Below are 21,726 nucleotides of genomic sequence, written 5' to 3' on the forward strand. Positions count from 1 at the left end.
CAGTTTGTTCAGCAATGATTCCTTAGTCAATATGTTACTACTCCAACAGGAGGAAGGAAGTACCACTTAAACTGGCTCTCAGTAATGAAGCAGAGCAAGCAGGCAACCTAAAATTAGGAGAACATTTTGGAAACAATGACCACAATATAATTCAGTTCAGCCTAGAAATAGAGGGTAAAAAGAAGTCAAAGATCAAGGCAAAGAAAATTATAGCAAGGTGAAAAGCAGCCTTGCCAAAATGAATGCGAGAAAAAAAAATTATGAATCAGAAAAGAGAAATATTAAAATAGGAGATGGAGAGGTTACAAATCAAGTACAGTTCAGTAAGAAAAAAATTAAGTGTAATGTTTTCATGGATGAATAAAGCAATTAGATTAAGTTACTGGATAAAATATATTCATATATTTTGTTGGTTTAGCACTTTCTGTTGTGTACGACTTATATTAGCACTGACGCTTTCTTGCTCACTGGCAATCGTATAATTACTCGTACTGCAGGCCCCTTTGTTTTATGGTCTTTGAGTTCGATGTCAAATATCGAACTAAAATTTGAATTGTTTGTAAATTTTAATTTGTATGTAATTCTGGATGTGATACTGAGTATCTATAATAAACACATATGTTTTAGAATCGACTTTTTCCAGCCAGATTTCAACATTTGGAAGCTCATAATACATTTTCTACCTATAAAACATTTGGCTATATCTTGTATAGCTGGGCCACAAAATTTATACAGAATGCACATGAAGTTAGAAATGATGCTGGATTAAATTTACTGTAATGTATTTTGAAGCCTGCCCATCGTGTTTTGCTCTGGCTTCTTGGTCAACCATTCCCTCTCAATCTTGCCCTGAACATCAATGTTTAACAAGAGTCAGTTATGATTTATGAAGCACCACATCTGACAAAGTTATAGATCTGTTAATTGGAAATCCAACCTGACAAAGTTCACATTTCACCAACCAACCCAGTATGTTGGACAGGTGCCAAACTCAGTCTTTGCAAGAAGTCCCGTAATCCAAGAGTTATGGACTAATCCAATGCACCCACACATTTTGTGCTGATCTTCGTCTTCATTTGCAGTTTGGTAGATACATTAACCACTTAAAAGTCTGTTAGGTATGGGCTTTTGTGTGGAGTACAGCACACACTCCTTGGAAATCACCAATCCACCTGTACATTACCATTTGATTAGTGTACATTTTAGTGATGCTGAGGTACAAGGTAAATGAATTTCTGGTATGTGAAGAGCCTCAGGCTCAACTACTTTGTTAGTGTTACCCTATCACATCATATGTACAAGAATCATATGTAACAGAGGCAGTACCTGTGAGTGAAGGAGAAGCTTTTATTCATCTTCCACTGCACTTATACAATATTAAACATGGTTCAGATTCTACTAATGCTTTACTGATTTATCTGTGTACTCACCCTTCCTCCCCAACAAATGTAACATAGAGTTTATTTCTTTGAAGATCTTTCCTGGAACAGCCCATAATCTGGTTGAATGCATCTTCAAGCAAGTGATCTCTTCTGATGATCAACCTTTATTACACAAGATTATCAAAATGAATCAATTTATTTTTGAAAAAGAGCAAAACCTGAACAAACCATACATACCTCATAATTTTATCGAGCACTTCAAATGGAAATGTAGTGTCTCCTGTGGTGGCCTAATTTTTGGAGCACAGTGTTGCAGCAAAGGGCTGGATATAGGCTCATGACTGCACTGCTCAACACTATTCATTTCAATTATGCCATTAGCAAAATGTTGATTTAACCCCAGCTGTTTACCATAGTGAGGAAAGGAGGTAAAAAACTGAATGGGCAACCAGCTGACATCAAGGAGTTGTAAGTGAAAGCCTGGGAGCAAACCACCCACCCATCTCTCAGGATAGTATAATGGAGTTCAAAACAAAAGAAAGATTACAAAATGCTTCAAAATAAAGTACTCATCCCCAACTTAAAACAAGAATGTAGCTTCTGAAACTGACACTATTGAAATTTATTTTCTGCAATTTATGTTTTCATAAAATAGCACAATAGCATGTCGCAGAGCCGACGTAATCTTCTGTGCAGCGGCTCATTTGAATGGCCGGAGATTGTGCGGGGGGTGGGGGGGTCCTCTACCCCTCCCAATCAAGGGGAGGGAGCGGGCTGTCCATCCCCGGCGATGGCATTAGCTGCCTGTGCACAGGCGCTGACGCATTTTTAAAGGGCTGTCAGCCCTACAGGTAGATTAAAATATTTAAAGATAAAGTGAATTTAAAAAAATTAAATACATTTATTTTGCCCCTCTCCCACTCCCCAATAACCATAAAATTATTAATTTTCCCGTCCCCCACCCCCGCACAAAACATTTACCTTTACAATCTGACCTTCCTCCTCCCAAATTGCATAAAGTTTAACCTCCAACCCTTCTCACCATCCCCAACACTTTGTTACTTTGACCCCATTCCCTCTGCCACCCCCCCGCACTGAGAAACTTACCTCCTTCCCCCTCCCTACTAGTGTTGCACCTCGTTTCCCCCGACGGGGATCTGAAGGTGCGGAAGAACCGGCCAGCAGCATGAAGAGCAGAGTGGGAACTCAGGCAGCGACACAACTATGATTTGCATATTTAAATAAATTTAAATTAATTAATGGGGGCCCTGGTGCCAAGTGGCTTGGGGTCGCCACGAGGCTTCGCCACCGTCGGCAACATCGGGCCGAGTCCTCCCGGCGTGGGGTGCGTGTCGGCCCTCTCCCAGAGGCATTTACAGGCGCCCTCTCCGCCATGGGGCCCGATGCCTGGGGGAGAACTAAATCCAGCCCCTTAGGTGCATAGCAGAAATTTTCCATTGAATTACAGACATTTCTGCACTGTCTTCAACATACAAACATCAATGCAATTATTTTTCAACATTCCCCATTAACGACTTACTTTAATTTTCCTGGTCCTTGTCCATAGCCTTTTGTTTCCAGTTTTCTGTAGAAATTTCTGAGCTTAGCTTCAAAGTCCCTCTTATAAGGAGCTGGAGCTCGAGCATTGGCACGTTGGGTACCTGCAAACAGCAGTATTTAAAACTAAGCAAAAAAACCTCACTTTCCCATGCCAACAAAACTGGTTTTGAAATAAAATCAGAAAATGCTGCAAATACTCAGCAGGTAAGGCAGCATCTGCGGAGAGAAAAACAGAGTTAACCTTTCAGGTTGATGACCTTTCATTAGAATTCAGAACTAAAATTATTGATCTTATTGTTGAGTCCAGAAGACTGTAAAGTGCCCAGTCGAAAGATATGGTGCTGTTCCTCGAGCTTGATTTGAGCTTCACTGGAACACTGTAGCAGGCCAAGGACAGAAAGGTCAGAGAGGGAGCAAGGTGGAGAATTAAAATGACAAGCGACAGAATGCTCGGGATTGCACTTGTGGACTGGGCAGAGGTGTTCCACAAAGCAGTCACCCAGTCTGCCTTTAGTCTCCCCAACGTAGAGGAGATCACATTTTGAGTTTACGCTGTTTCACTTGGAGGGGGTATTTGGGGCCCCGGATGGTTGGAAGGGGGGAAGGTAAAAGGGCAGGTGTTGCATCTCCTGTGCTTGCATGGAAAGGGGGAGAGGTGTTGGGGGTGAGGAGTGGACTAGGGTGTTTCAGAGGGAATTATCCCTTTGGAACTTTGGGAGGGGATGGGAAGATGTGTTTGGTAGTGGCATCACGCTGCAGGTGGCAGAAATGACGGAGGATGATTTGTTGAATACAGAGGCTGGTGGGGTGAAAGGTGAGGACAAGGGGAACCCTATCATGGTTCTGGGAACAAGAGGAAGGGGTAAGAGCAGAAGTGTGTGAAATAGATCAGACACAGGTGAGGGCCCTGCCAACCACAGTGGGGAGGGGGGGGGCGGGAATCCTCAGTTGAGGAAAAAGGAAGACATATCAGAAGCGCTAGTATGGAAGGCTGCATCAGAACAGACGTGAGAGATGGAGAAACTGGGAGAATAGAATTGAGTTCTTGCAGGAAGTGAGGTATGAGGAAGTGTAGTCCAGGTAGCTGTGGGAGTCTGTGGGCTTAAAGTGAATATTGGTTGATAGCCTATCTCCAGAAATGGAGACAGAGAAATCGAGGAAGGGAAGGGAATAGTTGGAGATGGACCATGCGAAGATGAGAGAAGGGTGGAAATTCCAGTTCAGGGCGGGAGCAGGAAGCGGCACTGATACAGTCATCAATGTACTGGAAGAAGAGGTGAGGGAGGGGGCCTGAGAAGGACTGGGACAAGGAACGTTTCACATATCCCATAAAAAGACCTAGCTAGGACCCATGTGGGTACCCATAACACCACCTTTTATTTGGAGGAAGTGAGTGGAGTAGAAGGTGAGTTGTTCAATGCGGGAACAAGTTTAGCCAGATGGAGGAGGGTGGTAATGGATGGGAACAGGTTGGGCCTCCAGTCTAGGAAGAAGCGGAGAGTCCTCAGACCTTTCTGGTGGGGGTTGGAGATGTAGAGGAATTAGACTTCCATGGTAAATAGAAGAGGGTGAGGGCCAGTAAACTGTTGAAGTGGCGGAGGACATTGGAAGAGTCACGGATGTAGGTGGGAAGAGACTGGATAAGGGGGGTGGGGGGGTAAAATTAGAGCCAAGATAGGAATAGATCAGTTCAATGGGGCAGGAACAGGCTAAAACAATGGGTTTACCAGGACAGTCTTGTTTGTGGATTTTGGAAAGGAGGTAGAAGGGGGCTGTACGGGATTGGAGAACTATGAGGTTGGAGGGCATGGAGGGAAGATCTCCAGAGGAGATGAGGTCAGTGACTTTCCCAGATACAATGGCTTGATGTTTGGTAGTGGGGCCATGGTCCAAGGGAGGTAGGGGGAAGTGTCAGAGAGTTGGCGTTCAGCCTCTGCTAGATAGAGGTTGATACGCTAGACAACAACGGCACCATCCTTATTTTGACATAACATGTGAAACCATTATGCAGCAGTAGATTGAATAGCAGATATAAGTGATGTACTTCCCATTATATTTTATATAAAACTGTAACATTTGTAAAGAACCTAGTGGATCACTTTTAATTTACTTAAATGGGGTTCTGGTCAAGAAATCTACCTCAAAATGTCAACCTATCTTTCTCTTTCAGGTGGTGAGAAAAATTTTGTGCATTTCCACCACTTTCAGTTTTATTTCTGAATTCTCTAATGTGTTATTAGTTCTGAATGAGAATACAAGACAAAGTTTTCTAACATATAAAGAACTGGCCCTGTTTCTAGCTCACCCCACTATTGTGCAAGACACCAGTGACTCCATCATCTCTAATTTGAACGTGTGACACAAGATAGAAAGAGGACAGCTCTTGGAGGGAAAATGAAAATGGGATTAAATGACTTTGGTTATCACATTTGCCCAGTCTGCACTGAATTGATTCCACTGCTACTACTATTTAAATGTCTTGCTTCTTTGCTGTCAAAGTGAAAGTAAACGTCATGTTTCTTTGCAGGAAAAGGTCACACACACACACATTAAAAAAACAATAACCAGACAGCACAACAGACCTTGTACCTCCCTGGTGAGAAAGATTTGGATACTTCCCTCAAAATAAAAGGTAGTTGGCACAATCAGCCCCTCAGAATAAAGGCTACTTATTGGCACAAGCATTTTATAGCACAGTACATTCTTAAAAAGATCACCTTATTTTTACTCCAACTTACTGCAATTGGCCAAAGCCAATATTTAATTAACATTATAAAACTGTTCATCTGTAGCTGACACGTGGGAGGCTCTGACTTTATGAACAATTTCATAGAAATATCAGTATGTGGATTGTTCTCATGTTTCAGTTAATCTTTTAATCCCCCCTCAAGTAGTTTGCAATATTACCAGATTTCCACTCCCCTCCCCTATTTAATTAATTTTACTTCTAGAAAAATATCAGTGATAATGTCACTAGCAAAGGTGATAAATATATACAGCTTAATGTCTCTCAGCAATTAAGATTCCTATTAATTCCTAGGTTTGCAATTTAATTCTCTGAATTTTCCCTTCAAAATCTTTTATATCTCTGTTCATTTATTTGATTGCATCTCCCTTTGAATTTCTACACCTTATTTCTTTTGACTTTACCTCATAAAAATGGTTTCAAAAGCAAATATGCAAGCTAATAAGCATGGGTGACACATCTCTCTTCAGGTTATTAGGCTATTACAAAGTGCTGCATGGAAATGCTGTTTTCATTCACAATTTCTATCACAGTTCATCATTCTAATCATTATATGGTCAGATTATCTGTCATTTACCTGGCGAGTTCTGAGGTGATGATACAGGGGAACCACGTGGAGACTGGCAATAACTGGGATGAAGTAAGGCATGTGGTGGCACATAGGACATAATCTCATCTTCAAACAAACTGTCCAGGACAGAAACCAAAGCACAGGTCATTATTTTAAAAATACCTATTTCCTTTTCATCATTTACATTGTTTAGGTTAGCATCCTACTATTTCACAAACATAAATTTTCAGCCTAGCATTGGCATACTGTTACTACATTTTTCCCTCAACTTATTACAGCAGTTTATATTAATTTTGGATAAGATATTAAACCAAGTGCCTGCCTGCCCTCTCAAGTAAAGGATCCCATGGCACTATTCAAAGAAGGCAAGAAGAGTTTTCCCAATGTCCTGGATAACATTTATCCCTCAACCAACCATCAAGAACCGAATATCTGATCATTTATGTCACTGCTATTTATGGGATCTTGCTCTGCGCATATTCCCGACATTGCACCAGTGACTACACTTCAAAAAAAAAATTAATTGGCTGTGAAGTGCTTTTGGACTTGAGGCCTTGAGGTCATGAAAGGTGTTATGTAAAAGTATGTTCTTTCTTACAATTGTTAATACAATTTAATACATTTTATTTGGTGGTAACGAATGTTCATTGTGAATGTGACAATTATTGTTAGCACTGGAGATAACATTCACCAACAAGCTGTTCAACATGCAAGAGGTCTAAAAAGTTGAAGATAGTGTCATGTTTGTACTAACTCAGGCAAAAAGTACAATCTGAATGTGACACATCTAATGCTTTTTGCCTTAAACACAACTCTCTTATCTCTAAGATTATAGCCAGGGAAATGGAGTATGTGTTTAATATTAATCACCTTTTTTGTGGTAAAGTCAATAGCTACAATAGCAGAAGTAAACGAGAAGTCAATAAGTATTCATTACTGTAATTGGGGTTTGCCACCATGTACTGTAAATGAACAAAACCAAAGTATAAGCTGTAGTTCCATGCACCAGATAGTATTTATCATCCACATCACCCAGGACATATTGTGAGCATCACTGATCCAAACAAACGAAATTTAAGGAGAGAGGTACACCTTTCATTATTTTAGCTGCAATGAAAAACAGAATTTGTTTTATTGGCAGACAGTTTCAAAACTAAAAGCACTAATGAGGAAAGATACAGTTCCTGAGTGCTTCCCCTGCCAAAAATAATGTCCTGCACTGAACTGCATGCTTATAAACAGTTTACAATGGCCTATGATCTGAACTGGACATTTAAATGGGGAGGTACAAACCTGTGGGATGCTCCAATTGCACAAATACCTGTTACCCTGTTAGATAACTGTGTTCCACTTCTGACTGAAAATAAATATTTCAGCAAGTTGTGCTTCTGCACAAAACAGGAGTATTGCAGTATTTTATACAACTTGAATTTTACATTTTGCCAAAGGCAGCTCTTCATTTTGAAATATTTTATCACAAGGTCATTATTCTAAAAAGAAATTAGTGCTGCCTTTTTGATGCAAACTCTCCAGAGATGCAAAACTGTCGGGGACCAATCTGTGGCCTATCATTTAAGATGATAAGATGGATAATAATCATAAGAAATAAGCATTCTGTGCATTCTTGAACCAACTGAAAAAGCATATTAAGAACAAATAAATTGCAATTAGCAATTATTATAAAATAGCTAGGAACGAGGCATTTACACAATCGAAGGGCTCAGGTGTATCCAGGGAATGGCAGGTAAGCAAAGACTTCTTTTCTCTTCTATCCATCCACTTCCGGCAAACATCTCCAAAATAAATGTATCTGATTCATGTATTTCTTTTTAACATAACTACATTTAGGATTCTTCATCCCTTGTGGGGTGGACTCCAAATAATCTATTGTTAGACAGGTGGTAAGTGGTGTGGAGAACATCCACTCCTCACTTCCCAAGTGAGCACAATCATGTTTTGTTAAAAATGGTGTGTTAGGAGGCATCAATATGCAATGGCGCTCCTTTCAGTTTCAATGGGTTCTCCCCAGAGATATTGAGATGCAATTAATGAGTTTTGTCTTTGCAGACAGCTTTGCTGATTTCCAGTACAGAAGGGATCACATGACTGCTACTACATTTTGATTGTGGTACAAGTGTCCATGTAGTTGTAGCTTAGTTTAACAGTTGACTTTTTATTCACAATTCCTCCAGTTCATTGATCATTTCATCATGGCTCTTTCCGTGCATGACACTACTTTAAGTTTGTGTAACAGTGGACAAACAGCCATTTGATAATTTTAAAAGAAAATTAGACCTAGGATAGAAAGTAAATTGCCCTGAATCTGTCTGGAAAACCTATTAAAAATTGATGATGATGATGGCAGATTCTTTGCAGGCGAAGATCATGGAAAGGCAGCTAAAAATGCAATACTTCAAGAAAGCCTGTGTAAATATTAAACCCCCACACCTCTCAAAAGAATTTTACGCTTACTTAATCTAACACCAGTTCTGTCAAAGTCACTGGTGGTAAATGTGGATAGTAACATGTCTAGTGGTAATGGTGGCAGCAGAAAGTAAGTATGCATAAAACAGGAGATTTATTACTCAAAACAAACGGACACATTAAAACTATTTTACAGAATAAACCATCTGAACTTGCTGAAACAATTCAGCAATGGGGCAACAGAGAGTGTTGGTATTAACATATTACAGAATCCACTTGAACTAACACTCTCTAATCCTGTAATTAATTGTTTGAGCCATCAATTTTTTATTCACTTGTTGAAAGTCACTCCCATATTTATGGTATGTTGTCCCTTTCTTGGGTGCTCCTGTGTCATGCACTACCTCAAACTGAGGAGGCCAGCAGTTACCGAGCTACAAGGTCTCCTCTGATGCAGATGATCAGCGTGTGAGAAGAGAGAATGGTCCCTGCGATAATTAATTTTCAATTCCATCTTGAAGCACCTGGTTTCTGCTCATCACTTGCTCATACTGTATGATTGAGATCAGAAACTTGGCATGCAGGGACCAAGGGCGAGAGTTTACATCTTAACTGTCCCTTGAATCCTTTTAAATATGTCAGTCTCAATCAACTACAGCTTAAAAGTTGGTTAGATGGATGTATATTCGTCGACAATCATGGGCCAGACTTTTAAAGTCCCGTCAATGCCGGTACGGAGGCGAGTGCGATTTGTAGATCGGGTTCACCGAGGTTGGCACTGGGACATGCCGCATCCGGAACGCAAAGCAATTTTTAAAGGGACGCCGGCAGCGAGGGAACAGGTCGGGCGCAGGACTCCAAATAATTGCCTGTTGAGCTCACTGAAGAGATCATTAGCAGGCTGGTCAGCAGCAGGTTTTAATTTTTAAAGGCTCGGAACGTGGTGAATGCCACGGGGGAACACAACAGGGCGTTCAAAAAATGAACACAGCATGGGGGGCCATGGGGATTATAGGAAGGGCTGATTAAAAGACTGCAGAAGCCCAAAAAAAGGCTCAGCTGCTTCAAAGGTCCCACAGAGTAGCCACTGCTGCAGCAGTAAGACTTGCTTTTATCAGTTGTGTGTGGTAGGAAACCACATGAGGTCGCTGGCATCACTTGGGCAGCTGGGGTTGGCAGGGGAAGGCCAGATGAATGTACAAAGCCCAGTTGAGGGAGTTCATATTGGAACAGGCTACCTTGACAATGGACAAAGTAACCAGGATGAACTGCAGCAGATGCAAACTCCTGGACAGGAGGCGGCCAGACAGCACAACGGCTTGCACAGGGAGGAAGGGCCAAGACATCAGATGCACAGCCCAAGAGTCAGCTACCTGCAAATGACAGAGTGCCAGTTCTTTAGGAGGCTGCACCTATCCAGTCCTGTGTGCTCTGATCCACAATGACCTGAGGCATCTCAGCCCCCACGGCAGTCCCCCTATCTATAACCATTGAGGTCTCCGTCACCCTAAACTTCTATGCCACCGAGTCGTTCCAGCTATCAGCTGTGGACCTATGTGACATCTCGCAGTCGGCAGCTCATCAGGCAGGTCACAGACCCCATTTTCAGGAGGGCAGGGGTACACCACTTTGGCTCTGTGAAGGCACAGAGGGCACTGGGCTCGGCCTTCATCGCTGGACTGCCTGAGGTGCAGGGCACCATAGTTTACGCACATGTGGCCATCAAGGCACCCAGCAGCCGGCCAGTGAGATTCATCAACAGGAAAGGCTTCCACCCCCTCAACGTTCAACCACAACAACAGCTTCTTCCATATGTGTACTCGCTTTCCTGGCAGCTGCCACAAATCCTTCATCCTCCACGAGTCCAGGCTGCCTCGGATCTTCACTCCATCCCTCAAAGTGCATGGATGGATCCAAGTGGGCAAGGGAAATCCCTTAAGAGATGGCTACTGACTCCTCTATGGGAGCCCCAGACAGAGGCATAGAGGCGGAACAACCAGTATCACCCGCTCAACAGGCCAACCATTGAGCAGGCCATTGGGTTTCTGACTATGCGATTCTGGTGATTGTATCAGTCGGGTGGCACCCTCCAATGCCTTCCTGCAAGGGTCTCGGTCATTGTGGTGGTCTGCTGCACACTCCATAACATGGCCCTGCAGAAATGTGTAGACCTAGAGGGCAGTGAGGCCCTGGAAGGAAACAGCTGATTGGGGGAGGGGCAGCAGGTAAGAGAGGAGGAGGAGGTTAACACTGTACAGAGAGGTGCCCCTGATGCACAACATGGTGGCCTCCTCCTGTTGACCTCTGGGAAGAGGATCTCCCTCCTCTCCCTCATGGTCTCTAGCAATAGATCCAGTTTGGCATCGATGAAGCGAGTGCCTGCCCTGGTCCCAGTGCCAGCCCTCCTGTGTCATCTCGCTTCCTTCAGGTGCTGTGGAAGGCAGATCTCTCCCTCAGGACGAGCAGCCAGAGTGATGGCTGACACAGGAGTCAACATGAGCCCCACACTTGATCTGACTCAATGCCATTTTCAATCCCAATGGCTCTAAGAGAACAGGAAACCCATCTCCATATCAATTAAGGGCTTACCCATTTGAAAATTGCAATCTGAATCAGCTTCGCACAGGAGGCAGGTTTCTGACCCAAAACCAGACTTGGTTCCTGTTTCCCACCTGTATAATGAAAATCCAGCTCCATTTTCTTTTGTCAGTCAATATAAAGCCCTACATAAGATTTGAACCTTGATTGTTGAGGGATGGCCTTAAGATTGGACCATCTTAAGAAACTGTAAGTGAAGATCACCGGAGGAAGTGATGTACTGCAAGCTGCAGTGCTCGCCATAGAAAAACTCTCAGCTTAAAAAAAAAGCTCACAGTTATAAAAAAACAAACTGTGGTCTCTCACTCCTAAAGGGGCAGGGTGCAGAAAACGAATCAGTCTAAGCAAGAAAAAAGAAATGTTCCTGTGAAAAGAAAACCTGTAGCAAGTCCTATATTATTAAAAAGCAGGATCATTAAGACAATGTCTTTCAGGATATCCAGTTATGGATTGGAAGGCACGGACATAGCTTCTGAATTTAAACCATTTCAACAGTGAATGGAACTGTGTTTCCTGGATCGAGAAGTGAGCAAACCAGAGAAACAATCTATCTAGATTAATATCACACTGGGCAATGGATCAATACAGCTGGATTGTCATCTGAGGATCAGAAGAACCCTAGCAAACTATCATATTCCTGGAGCAGCGACTGAAGATAAAGGTAAATTTCCGAGTACATAGGCTTGAGCTTATGACCTACTGGCAAAGACAACATGAGTCCATTGACCAGTTGTTGCAAGGTGCCGAGACAAAGCTCGATATTGTAACTTCTCAGATATTGAATTGTTAGAACGGGTTATAGAGCTAGTAATCGCATTTACCCCACTTTCAAAACGACCTGCTATTGCGGCTGAGTGCCAGCAGTTACAAACGTTGGGGGCAGCTACAACAATCGATACAATAAGTAAGACTCAGAAGTCTGCTAAGCCTTGTGGCAAATATGGCTTGACTCATCTAATTTACAGTTGTCTGCCCTACTGGGACTAGTGCATGTGCTTGTGGCATGCGAGGATATTGTGCAAGGCAGTGCATGCAGAAGGCGGAGCTCAGATATTGCACACAGGAATGGTGGCAGATCACATACAGGCAGAGAGACAGATTATCAGGAGGACCCGGATGAAGAGTGCACAGGTGCGAACAGCAAGCACACATTACACATAGTTGATCTGGATCAGCATGTGTCAATGCTATCACACAATTGAAGGCATTTGCCATGATTGGGATTATATGTCCACAGAAGAGTGGCAAGCACAAGCTCAGAGTGAAAATCAACACGGGAGCAAGTACAAATATTCTGCCCATCCCTATACGGACATGTACATAAAGAAATGGGAATCTATGGTACGACCCACCACAGCTGGGCTGACTGCCTACAATGGTTCTCCAATCAACTGCATTGGAATGATAACCTTGCAGTGCAGCTATGGGAGCTCTGAATGGCTACCACAGATGTTTTATATTGCAGACACAACTGGACCAGCTGTCACAGACTTCCAGTATGCCAAGATTTACGAATTGTTACAATACATGAATTCAGTAACGCACAGTAGATGATAGGAAATACCCAGGTTCAGCGCATCAGGTCGGTTCATGTAAAGGATGACACAAAGGCTGGGAGTCTTAACATGAAGCAGCGATGTGACTGGGAGTCTCTCCGCGGGCTTCAGTTCATTGCAGCAAGTAACCACTGGCCAGAGGGATTGCTGGTGATTGGTGATGTTGCCAGTCATCATTCTTCTAAGCTTTCCAAACAAGGGAAGATGAAGGCATCGTATGACAGGCAAGCGGGACCAGAATTAGCTCAATTGCAAGTAGGACAGAAGGTCAGAGTCCTCAATCATGCATAGGAAACTTGGTATCTTGCAGAGGTTGCTAGTATATGCGACCAGCCCAGATCGTATGAGGTCCAGACACCTAATGGTGCGTTTCTCAGATGGAACCGAAATCAACTCAGAGATCTCTACGACAACATTACATGTAACAACCCTGTGGCATTGCGGTCACGGTCAAAGACAAAAATCTGAAGATGAGCGTACAGAGGCTACAAGCACAGAGGAAGAACATGCTAACCAGAGTTCCAAGTCACCACAGTGTCAGAGAAGTCGGCAAGATGAACTCAACGCTGGGAAGAGGTTTACGATAACAAGATCGGGACGAATAACCAAACCTCCTCTACATTTTAGAGAGTGTTAAATTTGTTTACTATAAATAATGTTTTGTTTTAATCATGTATAGTTAGTCCGAACCTCAACATTATTTTATATTGTACATATGTTTTTATCTTTGGAAATAAGGGATGTTGTGAGATGACCTTAAGAACAGACTACCATAAGAAGCTGTATGTGAAGGTCACTGGAGGAAGTGATGTCGTGTCACACATGACCAGGAAGTTGTGGTGTGGCCTGACAGAGTGAGATGTGTTTAGATGTGGCTCTGCAGTAACTACTTGTATGTGTATATATATATATATATGTTCTCGTTTAAAGTATAATAAAAACCCATGTTTTTTTGGATATTACTTGGGAGTCCTTTGAGTCTTACAATAGTTCACATATCAAAGAAGCAAGTAATATTACAAGCGTCTCTTTTGCAAGATACATTCATCAATGACACGGGATGCACCTACCTTAGCAGCATAACAAGGTCTGCATCACTGGATAAGCGCCCCAATCCACTAGTTCCCTCACTTCTGATAAACTGAATCTTCTCCCTATGGAAATGTTCAAATAATTCAATAATATCCTTTGAAAACAACAAAGCAATACATAACATGCAAACTGCAAAAATCACAGGATAGACAAGACAAAGCTCTGTGATGATCCAACTGGGTCTGCATACGTTGATTTATAAAGGTGGTTTGACATGCTGGTGTGCTGTGAGTTACTCATTTCAGCATCTTGCGTGCTTCCTGTCGAGGGAGGGTTTTGCACGGCTTCCTTTCGCTAATGCCATTCCTGCTTTTGGCAGCTAACGTCAGGTAGAAAAATAGACTGATGCAGTCATCCATTTTATGGCATTGATGACAGATCTGTGCTAAATTATAATCATCTATCCCCCATACTGTAAGCTCGCATTTTTGCTCTAGTGTGGCATAGCATTTTAACAACCAGTGTTTCAAAAAAATCAAAATAAAGGCTGCCATGATAGATTTTTGTACTTCCATAATGATACCACTACCTGGCCCTACAAAAAGTAATAGTCATCTTTGCTATCTATCACCTGTTTTGCTTGCTTTCAACTGCACAAATGAGCAAAAATAGCTTAATTTAAGTGCCATTTATAAAATGAATTATTCTTCTTTTTTTCTTTTGGGCCTCCTTATCTCGAGAGACAATGGATACGCGCCTGGAGGTGAAATGAATTATATTGCCATCTTTACTTCAGTGGACACCATCTAATTTATTATGCAGCAAATCGGTCTGAATTGTACATCAAATTTACATAGAAATATCAAAGTTGTGGAAGATTATCACATTAATTGCATGCAATTCTACTGGACAAGATCTCAAGTGCAAGACTTCATATTCACGATGTGCATCTCTACCTCTGCTAACACTGACAATCTGGTATAAGAACAGAAAACTGGTATTTCATTCAGGAATGCAATGTGGAATAGATGTGCCAGATGAGTATTTTAAATCATACAGAGAAGGAACAGTAACATGCGAGACTAAAAGGAACAGGGGCTGCTCCACCTTATTGTGAGATTTGTAACATTTGTGACAGAAAATGGTAAAATAAAAATCCAAGCCTACCATAACAGCTTTATATGACACAATAAAGCAAAAAAGTAAACCATGTAAGCTGCGCACACACTCACTACTCACTGTCACTGCTTCTTGTAAATCTCCTCTGTACCATCTCTAGTGCAATCAAATCTTTGCTATAGTGTGTGGTGACCAGAACTGCAGGCAGCACTCCAGCTGTTGCCTAACTCGTGTTTTATACAGTTCCAGCATAACGTCCCAGCTCTTATATTCTATAATAAAAACATAAATGCTCAGCAGGTCTGGCAGCATCCATGGAGAGAGAAACAGAGTTAACGTTTCAAGTCTGTGACCATTCATTGGAACTGGCAAAAGTTAGAAATGTAATAGGCTTTGAGCAAGTGAAAGCGGGGGTGGGGTGGGTGGGTGGGGGCAGAAGAACAAAAGGGAAGGTGCATGATAGGACAAGAGAGATTAAATGGCAAAGATGTCATGGAATAAAAGGCAAAGGGAATGCTAATAGTTGTATTGAAAGACAAAGCACAAGTCCAGAGAGAGTGTTAATGGCAGAATAATGAACAGCTCTGTCCGAAGGGAAAAACATGAAAAACAAGGTTAAGACAGGCACATGGTTAACAATTAAATAATATTTTAAAAATAAAAAATTAAAATTAAAAAAGGCAGTCATACTCCGAAATTGTTGAACTCAATGTTGAGTCCAGAAGGCTGTAGGGTGCCTAATTGAAGATGAAGCGCTGTTCCTCGAGCTTAGGTTGAGCTTCACTGGAACACTGTAGAAAGCCGAGGACAGAAATGTGGGCGTTAGAGCAGTGTGGTGAATTAAAATAGCAAGCAACCGGAAACTCAGGGTCATGCTCGCAGACTGAGCGGAGGTGTTCCGCAAAGCAGTCACCCAATCTGCGTTTGGTCTCCCCAATGTAATGGATACCACATTGTGAACAGCGAATACAGTGTACTAAATTGAAAGTAGTACAAGTAAATTGCTGATTCGCCTGGAAGGACTGATCAGGGCCTTGGATGGTGAGGAGAAAGGAGATAAAAGGGCAGGTGTGATTGCATGGAAAGGTGCTGTGGGAAGTGGACGGGGTGTCGGGGATGATGGAGGAGTGAACCAGGGTGTTGCGGAGGGAACGGTTCCTTTGGAATGCTGACAGGACAGGGGAGGGGAGGGGATAATGTGTTTGGTGGTGGCATCATGCTGGAAGTGGCGGAAATGGCAGAGGATGATCCTTTGGATGTGAAGCCTGGTGGGTGGAATGTGAGGACAAGGGGAACCCTGTTGCAGTTCGAGAAGGGAGGGGAAGGGGTGAGGGCAAAAGTACAGGAAATCTGGACTCAATATTGAGTTCAACAACTTCAGAGCATGACTGCCGTTTTTAATTTTAATTTTAAATTTTATTTTATTTTTTAACATTTTTATTTTATTTAATTTTTAACCATTTGCCCATCTTGAACTTGTTTTACATGCTTTGCCTTTGGACACAGCTGTTCATTATTCTGCCATTAACACTCTCTCTGGACTTATGCTTTGTCTTTTACTACAACTATTAGCACTCCCTTTGCCTTTGTTCCGTACATGTCATTTAACCTCTCCTGCCCTCTGCCCTATCATACACTTTTCCTTTTGATCTTCTCCCCCCCTCCCCCCTTTCACTTGCTCAAAGCCTATTACATTTCTAAACTTTTGCCAGTTCTGATGAAAGGTCACAGATCTAAAACATTAACTCTGTTTCTCTCTCCACAGATGCTGCCAGATCTGATGAGCATTTCCGGCACATTCTGTTTTTATTTCAAATTTCCAGCATCCGCAGTAGTTTTCTCTTATATTCTATACCTCAGCTAAGAAAGGCAAGTATCCCGTATGCCTTCATGACCACCGTATCTACGTGTCCAGCCACCTTCAGGGATCTGTGGACTGGCACTCCAAGGTTCCTCTGTTCCTCTACACTCCTCAGTATCCTACCATTTATTGATATTCCCTTGCCTTGTTAGCCTTCCCCAAATGTTTTATGTCACTCTTCACCAGATTGAACTCTATTTGCCACTGTTCTGCCCACCTGACTAGTCCATGATATCTACCTGCAGACTACAGCTTTCTTCTTCATCAACCACACAGTCAATTTCTGTATAATTTGCAAATGTCTTACACTCATACCCTCTACATTTAAGTCCAGATCATTGATATATACCACAAAAAGTAAGGGAGCTAGCTCTGAGCACTGTGGAACCCTACTGGAAACAGCCTTCCATGAAAACACCCATCAACCATTACCCTCTTCTTCCTGCCTCTGAACCAATTTTGGATGCAACTTGCCACTTTGCCTTGGATCCCACGGGCTTCCACTTTTGTGACCAGTCTGCCATGTGGGATCTTATCAAAAGCCTTGATAAAATCCACATAGACTACATCAAATGCACCATCCTCATCAATGCTCCTTGTTACCTCCTCAAACAATTCAATGTTAGACAGCACCTTCCCTTAACAAATCCATGCTGACTGCCTCTGATTAATCTGTGTCTTTCTAAATGAAGCTTTACTCTGTCCCTCAGAATTTTTTCCAATAATTTTCCCACCACCGAGGTTAGGTTGACTGGCTTGTCTATCCCTTTCTCCGTTTATAAACACTGGTACAATGTTAGCTGTTGTGCAGTCCTCTGGCACCATACCTGTAGCCAGAGAGGACTGGAAAATGATGGTCAGAGCCTCTGCATTTCTTCTCTTGCTTCGTTTAAAATCATAGGATATATTTCGTGCAGGCCTAATAAACCCCTTAATAATTCCTCGCTCACTTATGTTAATTTCATTTAATATTTCACACTCCTCCTCCCTGATTGCAATGTCTGTAGCATCCCCTCTTTTGTGAAAACAGATACAAAGGCTGGGATTTTGTATTGGAGGCAGGGCCAAGCCCACCGCTGACTTTACATGCACCCCGGATCCTCCAGTCTTTTTAAATCCAAGTTTCACGAGCCGGAATCCACTGTCGGTCGGTTTTTTTATTCGTTTATGGGATGTGGATGTTGCTAGCTAGGCATGCATTTATTGCCCATCCTTAATTGCCCTTGAGAAGGTGGTGGTGAGCTGCCTTATTGAACTGCTGCAGTCCTTGGGGTGTGGGTACACCAGCAGTTCTGTTAGGAATGGAGTTCTAGGATTTTGATCCAGTGACAGTGAAAGAATGTGGATATTGTTCCAAGTCAGGATGGTGTGAGACTTGCAGGGGAACTTGCAGCTGGTGTGTTCCCATGCATCTGCTGCCCTCATCCTTCTAGGTGGTAGACGTTGCGGGTTTGGAAGATGCTGTTGAAGCAGCCTTGGTGAATTGCTGCAGTGCATCTTGTAGATGGTACACACTGCTGCCACTGTGCGTCAATGGTGGAGGAAATGAATGTTGAAGGCGGTGGATGGGGTGCCAATCAAGCAGGCTGCTTTGTCCTGGATTGTGTCGAGCTTCCTGAGTGTTGTTTGCAGCTGCACTCATCCAGACTTGTAGAGAGTATTCCATCACACTCCTGATTTGTGCCTTGTAGATGGTAGATAGGCATTGGGGAGATAGGAGGTGAGTTATTCGCTGCAGAATTCCGAACCTCTGACTTGCTCTTGAAGCCACAGCATTTATGTGGCTGGCCCAGTTAAGTTTCTGGTCAATGATAATCCCCCAGGATATTGACGGTGGAGGATTCAGCGATGGTAATGCCGTTGAATGTCACGGGGAGACGGTTAGATTCTCTCCTGTTGGAGATGGTCATTGCCTGACACTTGTGTGGGCAGAATGTTACTCGTCACTTATCAACCCAGTCCTGAATGTTGTCCAGGTCTTGCTTCATTGTCTGAGGAGTTGCGAATGGAACTGAATTGAAGTATTTAGCCATACAAAGTGATAACTTCAGAAGAAAACCTGTTGATGGCCTTCACACAGTGACCCTACTTATAAAGAAGAAATAGGGAATGCATTTGAAACTCAACCAACATGCGCATCAAATGCATTCATGTCTAACACCTCAACAACTACATTCTATACCTGGAACACAACTGATATAAAAAGTGTCAAGCCAATAACCGTGCATACCAAAAGGTTTGAGCAGGAGTTTATGAAGGACTTCTACATTGGATCCGGAAAATTGCCAGTAATAAAACCTGTCACATACTCTCCTGTATACGAATTAAATAAGCAGAATAGGCCAAATACACAATTAAAAATCTAGTAAATGTACAGAAGCAAAGCAGAGATACAATACCCATGAAACGAATCCCAAGAATTAAGTTCTGTTACACACAAAAAATTTTGAAACTTCCACAAAATCAGAGACCATCAAAACCTCCATTAAAACATCCAGTCAAAACATTCAGACAAATTCTGTTCAAACAACACCCCAAGGCACATCACAGGAGCATTAAAAAGTATAAATCTGACATAAATAATTGAGTCACATACAGAGATATTAGAGCATATGACCAAAAGCTTGGCCAGAGGTAGGTTTTAAGGGGCGTCTTAACAGAGGAATGAGAGGTAGAGAAGCAGAGCAGTTCAGGGAGGAAATTCCAAAGTTCAGAATCTTGGTAGCTAAAGGCATGACCATCAATGCTGGAGCAATTAATATCAGCAATGCTCAAGAAGTCAAGATGAGAGGAGTGCAGATACCTGGAGGGTTGTGGGGTTGCAGGACATTACAGAGATATGGAGGGGCAAGGCCATCTAGGGATTTGAAAACAAGGGTGAACATTTTAAAATCAAAGCATTGCTTAACTGGAAACCAATGTAATTCCGCCAGCACAGAGGTGAATGAGACTTGGTGCAAGTTAAGACACAGGCAGAGTTTTTGATGAAAACAAGTTTCTGAAGGGTGACCAGTCAGGAGTGCGTTGAAATAGTTATGTCTAAAGATAACAAAGGTATGAATGAGGGGTTCAGCAGCAGATGACCTGAGGCTGGGGTGAAGTCGGACGATGTGACAAAGGTGGAAATAGGTGGTCTTAATGATGGCACGAATATTTGGTCGGGAGCTCATCTCAGGATCAAATATGACAGCAAAGTTGTGAACAGTCTGCCTTAGGCTCAGACAGTTGCCATGAGAGAGGTGGAGTCGGCAGCTGTGGAACAGAGTTGGCAGCAAGGACGAAAAGAATGGCTTCAGTCTTCCCACTGTTTAACTGGAGGAAATTGTTGCTTATCAGTGCTGTATCAGTTGCCAGCGTTCGCCAGAGCTGGCGGGCAGCCATAAAGACAGGGCTAAAATGTGGCGAGTAGTTGGCAGGAAAAAAGACAGAAGCGCAAAGGGAGAGCCAACTGTGTAACAGCCCCGACAAACAAATTTCTCTGCAGCACCTGTGGAAGAGCCTGTCACTCTAGAATTGGCCTTTATAGCCACTCCAGGCGCTGCTTCACAAACCACTGACCACCTCCAGGCGTTTACCCATTGTCTCTCGAGATAAGGAGGCCAAAGAAGAAGAAAAGAAGATATTGATAAGCAGTCTGATAATTTACAGACAGTGGAGGGATCGAGAGAGGTGGTGGTGAGGTAGAGCCGGGTGTCGTCAGCGCACATGTGGAAATTGGTACTGTGTTTTCAGATGAGGTTGCCAAGGGGATAATGTAGATGAGAAATAGGAGGGGGCCAAGGATAGATCCTTGGTGACACCAGAGGTAACAGTACAGGAGCGGAAAGAGAACATTGCAGGTGGTTCTCTGGCTATGATTTGATCTGTAAGAAAGGAACCAACCACCAAATGGAGTCCCACCCAGCTGGACGACGGTGGAGAGGCATCGGAAGATGATGATATGGTCAACCATGACAAAGGCTGAAGACAGGAAAAATGAGGAGGGATAATTTATCTTTGTCACAGTCATATAGGATGGCATTTGTGACTTTGATAAGAACTGTTTTGGTACTGTGACAGAGGCGGAAACCTGACTAGAGGGTTTCAAACATGCAGTTCTAGGTAAGATGGGCACAGTTTTGGGGAGTGGAAACACGTTCAAGGACTTTGGAGAGGAAAGGAAGGTCGGAGGTAGGCTGGTTGATTGCAAAGAAGGAGAAGGCAAGGGTTCCTTTTTCTGTTTCAATGTGATCGATCAAATAGTCACAAAACCACCGCTCTCAATATCAGCAGCAGGATTCAAAAAATAAAGTTTGCTTCAATCCAGAAGCTAACTATAAAATGAGCACACACTGTAATGTTCATAGTTTACCAGGAGCCTGCTTTTCTAAAGAGACTAACTATGAAAACAGAAAATGCTAGCAATGTGCAGCAGGCTGATCAGCACTTGAGAGAAAAGACAAGTTAACATTTTAGGTGAAATAAAAACAAGAAAAGCTGGAACCACTCAGCAGGTCCGGCAGCATCTGTGGAAAGAGAAGCAGAGTTAACGTTTCGGGTCAGTGACCCTTCCTCGGAAGGGTCTGAGTTGCGAAGAAGGGTCACTGACCCGAAACGTTAACTCTGCTTCTCTTTCCACAGATGCTGCCAGATCTGCTGAGTGGTTCCAGCATTTCTTGGTTTTATTTCAGATTTCCAACATCCGCAGTATTTTGCTTTTATAACATTTTAGGTGGGTATGTTCACTGCAGTTCTGATGAAAGTGTATTCCTTAAGTGATAATTTGTCTTTTTCTTTCAGATATTGATTGACTGTTCTGAATTCTTACTGTTTTTATTTCAGATTTCCAGCATCGGCATTTTACTTTTTCATCTCCAGTCTTTAGCTAAAATAAAATG

General features: G+C 42.7%; 1 protein-coding gene across 15 annotated transcripts in view; it reads right to left on the reverse strand.

Annotated features, from left to right (window-relative positions):
• hecw2b (HECT, C2 and WW domain containing E3 ubiquitin protein ligase 2b) overlaps nucleotides 1-21,726 on the reverse strand; it is a 431,729-nt gene that overhangs the window by 76,729 nt on the left and 333,274 nt on the right. For all 15 annotated transcript variants that reach the window (XR_010975402.1, XR_010975398.1, XR_010975400.1 and 12 more), the window contains 4 exons: nucleotides 13,908-13,991; nucleotides 6,266-6,375; nucleotides 2,923-3,043; nucleotides 1,431-1,544 (listed from right to left, as the gene is read on the reverse strand). Coding sequence is in view for 5 of the 15 variants with exons in the window: in XM_068035672.1 (XP_067891773.1) it covers nucleotides 1,431-1,544; nucleotides 2,923-3,043; nucleotides 6,266-6,375; nucleotides 13,908-13,991 (429 nt within the window). In the remaining 10 variants the exon portion in view is untranslated. The remainder of the gene's footprint in view (nucleotides 1-1,430; nucleotides 1,545-2,922; nucleotides 3,044-6,265; nucleotides 6,376-13,907; nucleotides 13,992-21,726) is intronic.

This window comes from Heterodontus francisci, chromosome 7 (genome assembly GCF_036365525.1).
Source record: "Heterodontus francisci isolate sHetFra1 chromosome 7, sHetFra1.hap1, whole genome shotgun sequence".
Classification (NCBI taxonomy): Eukaryota; Metazoa; Chordata; class Chondrichthyes; order Heterodontiformes; family Heterodontidae; genus Heterodontus; species Heterodontus francisci.